This window comes from Acanthisitta chloris, unplaced genomic scaffold, assembly GCF_000695815.1.
Source record: "Acanthisitta chloris isolate BGI_N310 unplaced genomic scaffold, ASM69581v1 scaffold14758, whole genome shotgun sequence".
NCBI lineage: Eukaryota > Metazoa > Chordata > Aves > Passeriformes > Acanthisittidae > Acanthisitta > Acanthisitta chloris.
This window is the reverse complement of record NW_008688810.1, coordinates 88,950-95,108: the sequence shown is the minus strand read 5'-3', so window position 1 is coordinate 95,108 and position 6,159 is coordinate 88,950. Positions and strand designations below refer to the sequence as shown.

The 6,159-nt window shown below is 41.1% G+C and overlaps 1 protein-coding gene across 1 annotated transcript in view; it reads right to left on the bottom strand.

Moving 5' to 3' along the window:
• Window positions 1–6,159, bottom strand: part of LOC103808395 (olfactomedin-4-like) — a 22,002-nt gene that overhangs the window by 15,415 nt on the left and 428 nt on the right. Inside the window, exons 2-3 of the mRNA XM_009081177.1 lie at window positions 4,440–4,517; window positions 391–543 (exon numbers count right to left, since the gene is read on the bottom strand). Coding sequence (XP_009079425.1) covers window positions 391–543; window positions 4,440–4,517 — 231 coding nt within the window. The remainder of the gene's footprint in view (window positions 1–390; window positions 544–4,439; window positions 4,518–6,159) is intronic.

The window sequence follows — 6,159 nt, the reverse complement described above, 5'->3', positions numbered from 1 at the left end:
TTTCCCTTCATTGCCTTCTTACAATCTGGTTGACTTGATACAAATGATAACACATGAAAAAGCAGGAGGCTTGGCTTCCTATAGCTCCGTGTAGCAATCACAAACCAAGAAAACTGAGCCAAAAGAGGAAAACCATAACCACTCTTCCAAAAAATACCATATGCCTCTAACTGCAGACACCTAGAAAAGAGACCTGAGGATATTCAAATGTATGACATGCTACAATGTCAAAAGATTAGAGATTTAACCACCTTTCTCCTTGTTCTTAAGGAGCCCTCTTTCCCACTGTTTGAAAGACACACCACAGGAAAGTGCTGATGTACTTTTTCACAGGTAACCATTCTTCAGAAAAGATACAACTGTCATATTTAAGAGGAAAGAACATCTTACTTTAGAAAGCTCTGCCTCAAACTTCACCGAGAGTTTTGTGACCATAATTTCCAATTGCTCAGCCTTCTGCACTGGGAAGGTGGTATCAGGCAAGTACACAGAGCACTGACAGGTTCCTTCATCATCCACAGAGCCGGACACGTTGGCAAAGAACTGCAATAACAAATTGGTAAGGAAAAAAGTGTTAATATTCTTCTCTGGAACCAGTACCTAAAAATGTCTGGCAATAATATGAACTGTGACAATCATGAGATCAACAACTTCATTACTAGTCATCTTTCACCTTCTTTTTCCAAGGAACTCCAAGTATCTAGCAAGTTTTATGACTCAGCCTTACAAATCTCTCTCAAAATAGTTAAATATTGTTGTAAAGATTTTACTATTGGGAAAAGAAAGGAATATAATATAAATATAAAAGAACGGAATATAATATAAAGGAATATAATTGTCTTGTGGACAATGTTCCTAAGATAATGAAATAACTTTGGCATCAGATAGAAAAGTAAACAGCAGGAAAATAATGACTTAGTAAAGTGGGTCTTATAGTTACTGTTCTATTAATCTAAATTGATCAGATCATCTAGTCATTTCCATCCACGGAGATGAAAGCACCAAAACAGAACTAGTAACAGGGAGTTTTGAAAACAAAAAAATCTTTCATTTGAAGTTTCTCAGCCAGCCCCAACAAACAGACATATGCATTTAATGATACACCACTGAAAGGTGCTGAATTAAATATGCAGGTTTGGCCTAAGGTAGAGATACTTGTTTTGCTACAAAATATTGCTTGTAACACCCACACATCACAGCCTGCCCATCCATCTTCGTGGATAGTTGGCAAAGCTATTGTCCATGCCATTAGCATGAATCACCTTCTCCCAGTTGTCTGCATGCTCAAAGCATCATCACTGGAGCAATGCATATGAGGTATGGAAAGGTCAGGGCTGGCAATTCATGATCTTGCCATAATTTACAGCCAAAGCACACTGTATTCTATAAACACTGGGCTGAATACTGAGTGTGTTTGGAACAGTTCTTTTTTGTTTGTACACAAAATGTTTCCCAATTCATAAACCTATCACGAATTTATTAATAAAGATATTTGATGTTACTTTAAAATATTCTGGCACACACTTCAATGCAGCTGCATACTTTAAAGCTACAGACTTGCTCTTTAAACACGCTTCTTTCTATAATGTCTCCTCCTGCCTTGCAGAAATCCCAGTGTTATTCATGTGTTTTCTCTTTTTCTCTCCCTCTTAAAAACAAACAAGCAAACAACAAAACTACGTGCTGAAAGCTGACATTTCAGCAGTTCTTCCCTTGCTTTTTCACAGTAATTTCATCTAACTTTCTCACTGACAAACCAGCCTAGGACATGCAGTGATGGCCAGCAGCAAAGCTGTCTTGATCTGTGAGCCCAAAAAGAGAACAGCAGCAAGCAGGACTGATCCTAGTTCACACTTCTGGCAAGCTCTTTACTGCAGCCACAACAAACAGCATGCATCTCATTTTGAAAGAAAGCATGAAAAGTTGTTTCATCTGTGTTATCCAAGCACCATGGGTCTTAAAACTTTACTCGCAGACAGACTGCTGAAGACATTTAACTTGAAAGGAAGTAGAGAAGTATCTAATGGCATTCCAGAATGTCCCAGCACATAACTTCCATTGATTTCACTACCAGGTAGGTTAACAAAGCCCTTCTGAAAATCCCGCTAAGAACATACTGCAAACTATGCCTAAGTTTACGAGTACTTTTGAAGATATGGCTATCAGTACATAAATTACTATGAAAAATAAGTTCCTAAGTCGCTTAGATGTTTCTGCACCTCTGAGACCACTGCATATGAGCATGATTGGGATGGCAAGCTGCTCAGCAATAACAAAAGAAACAGATGGGGGTAAACTAAAAGAAGAAATCAAATTTCAGAAACTATGCCTAAGTTTACGAGTACTTTTGAAGATATGGCTATCAGTACATAAATTACTATGAAAAATAAGTTCCTAAGTCGCTTAGATGTTTCTGCACCTCTGAGACCACTGCATATGAGCATGATTGGGATGGCAAGCTGCTCAGCAATAACAAAAGAAACAGATGGGGGTAAACTAAAAGAAGAAATCAAATTTCAGACCTAGGCTGGATGAGGCCTTGAGCAACCTGGCCTTGTGAGGAGGTGTCCCTGCCCAGAGGTGATGTGATTGGGACTAGATGATCTGTAAGGTCCATTCCAATCCCTCAAATTCTATGATTCTATGAAATACATGTGATTTAGTGACCTTCTATAAGGCTGTTGTGCACTGACATGATAATTTTTGTGTGAAAGGTATTGTATTCTGTTCTTTCTGTGTATAACACAAATATGTATATATGTATACAAGAGACAGTATAAAGTCTTGACTGTATAGAGCAACCAGTTTTCTAGAGTCACCATGTTTATTTCACATGCTTAACAAATCATTCATAAATGTATTCAGATGATCTCCAACAAAAACCCTCCAACTTGTGCATTTAACCTCCCTGTGAAAAACAGTCATTATATTTTAACATTTGCGTTAGGAGGGAGCTTTGAGTTGAAGGCAGAACTTCACTGCAGTAAGTGCAGCTCATGTCTAAGCCAAGAGACAGTATTCCCAAAAGACAGACAGTCTGGGCAGGCAGAACTGCTTCCATTTTTCCATTGACATTACAAACATTGGAATCATGATGCTGATGAGACCAAGAAGCATTGTTTAGTTAAAAGCCCCTTGGGTCAGTAAGTGCTTCAGTCAAATGATAATGATGTAACAAAAATGTCTTCCTTTGTCCTGTAGAAAAATGCATGAGATAGGCTGTTACTTTTGATTGAGTTGTGTAGGTTTTAAAGTTTAATAATTTATACAGAAAGCCTAAAAGAGGGCAAACTGTCCTAGCCTACAGCAAGGACTTGACAGCAACATTTCACTCTGTAAAATTAAGCTGTTACATACACATATTTGAAGCTATGAGAAATGTTCCTTTTTCACATTCCTTCAAATTAAGAAAGGGAGTAGGAGCCAGCAGTTACCTGGTATTCTGAAAACCAGGAAATTTGTCACTGTAGCCCAGTGACACTCACAGCTCTGAATTTCCTATTTTCTTACCCTAAGACTAAGAATGGCATCCACAGAAACCACATCACAGGGACAGAGGCCACAGCAGGGACTGAAGTCACCTCAGTTGGGCAAGGAGATGGATAAGGTTTGGGTCTTGCTAGACAGACTCAGAGAGAAACTCCAGGCTTTCTAAATTCTCTGCTGGAGCCAGGGACTTAACTCTGTCTCAGAAGAGGTCCCTCCACACATCCCAGGAGCCACGCTGGGCTAGCCTGGACACAAAAATTTGACGTCAAGCTGTTTACCATCCCCAACCTAATCCAGAGCTGTCTGGTTTTGACACTAGTTTGCAAGACCATTCAGAGCAAGTGTGACCCATTGAATCTGCTCCAAAGCAAATATGTAATTAAACAGGCACTGGTAGAGAGAGGGAAATAAACCAAACCCTGAAATCTGCAGACTGTGAACTTCAGCACTGTACCAACAGGCACAGAAATCAGACTCATGTCACTCTATCAGCAAATAGCTAATAATATTTAGCTAAGTAGAACAGGAAGAATCAAGATTTTCTGACTCTCAGCAACCACAAGTGGGCACTCCTCTTGTTTATGTCAGAAGACTGAGTTGAAAAGAAGCATTCCCCTTTCTCCAGGGAGGCTGTTTGGTACACTGTCATCAAATACCCAGGGCCCCATCTGTTTCATGTCTGGGGTCCAGTTCAGTAATTACAAGGTTAATGCCAAAGTTTTGGATGTGACTTTAGTCATTGAATGACATGGTAGCAGTAGCGATGATTTGGGGAATTCACCACTTCCTAAAATCCTGGATACACAACACATAAACACTTATCCCAGGCAGCCTGACATACCTGTATCAGGCTTAAGCCTCTGAGTGACTGTGTGTCATTCAAAAAATGGGGCACAAGTTCCTAAATTTGCTCTTTTCCAGACTTTATTGAAGAATAGTAATGGCTATACCTTTGGGGAAGTGCGCTGTTTGCCAGTCACACTGCTAGGCTGGGTCAGGTACAGAGGCATCGTATTGAGATGAGAGGTCTGAAAAGCAAAGGAAAGACGTTTTCAGTGTGAGTTCCTGCATATGGCACCATCCCTTCCCCACCAGTTAGCCCCTATCCTGCAGCTCCAAAGCACTTTGATTTTATTATGGGAGCCATCCCCAGAAACTGCAAAATTAATTGCCTTTTCCGATCTGTTCCTAAGGAGACTAATGTTTCCCTAGGCACAGTGTCACTTCACAGTCACCTCTTCTTGAAGAAAGGCTCTGTGTGACCAGTGCAAGGCAGAGGATGCTCAGCCTACCCAGGAGGTGTGAGCCGTGGCTCTGACAGACAGCCCTGGCAGATTGCATGGCAGTCTAAAACGACAGCATCATGCCCTGCTGCCCTAAATCCAGAGACTACTCCCCAGCAGGGAGGACAGTACCTCTGCTCCTCACCACCATGCTCTCAGCACAGGACTCGCTGCTCCTTTCATACCAAGCTGTCAGACTATGGGGAATATGTCCCACTCTACTACTAGCACCATGGAGATGACAGCACTTCACCATGGGGAGGGAGTGCTGGGAGAAGTCACTACACAGCCAAGGTACAGCCAGGTCCACCTTGAGAGTCTTTTATATAGTAAGACTATATACATCCCCTTTAATTTTCATCCGTGGCTGATGCCAGCATTCTTGCCACAGCAAGGAGAGCAGCACTGTACTCAAGTTACCATGTCCCCACACAGTGTGCAGAGCACAGTGCATTGTCGTGATGCAGCACAGTCACCTGTCTCACCAAAACCTGTGGCAAACTGGGAGTTGGAGCAAGACACTGTCAATGTCAAATGGTGTAAGAGATGGAGCATCAAATGGGTTCCCCCTGCAACAGAACACTCACCCCAGGTCTTTCTGCATTTTCCAGTTCCCAGCTGGAACTCTGTTCCTGAGCCGGGCAATGATGGGGAAATCCAAATGGCCAGCAAAGGGCAGGTCTATTAAGTCGTACCACGTAAACAAGCTTTTGTGGGACAGTTTGTCAAATAAACCCATTTGAACAGGCACTTATGTGCTCATATGATTACACTGAACACGATGAAAGGCAACTAGTAGCAATTAACAGTGTTAGGGCAGAGAGCATCATAAATTGTGCAAAATACACAAACTGAGGACTAGCCAAAAACTGAGCAGACTAAGGAGCAATGTCTTCCATATTAAGCTTTCTACTCTCAGCTTATCAACATATATTTATACCTCCATTTTGACTTTTGCAATTTTTCATTCCTTGAACAGATAAAAGCAACTTCCCAGGAGATGCTGACTTCATTGCCTGCATCCATAAGCTATTAACAAATGTTTTCTTCTGATAATTGAAGCCTAGTTTTAAATTTAGAAAAAAAAAGTACAAAATCCAAATGATTCTTTCACTAAAGTTATATTTTTACTCTAGAACAAAATTTTTTTAAAAGTTTTATCTTCTCCCTCCTCCCTGAATTTGATGTTGCTTTTGGTTTGGGGTTGTTGGTTTTGTTTTTTCTGATTGATTTGATCTGTTTTGAACTTCTCGCTTGCCCAGCCAGTCAGTTTTTTCAGGAAGAGGGAAAGCACCCAACAAAATCCATCCAACATGGCTTTCACGTGCCTGGTCACAGTATGACAGCAATCATGCAACTGGGAAAGCTCCCACCTCCCAACTCCTTC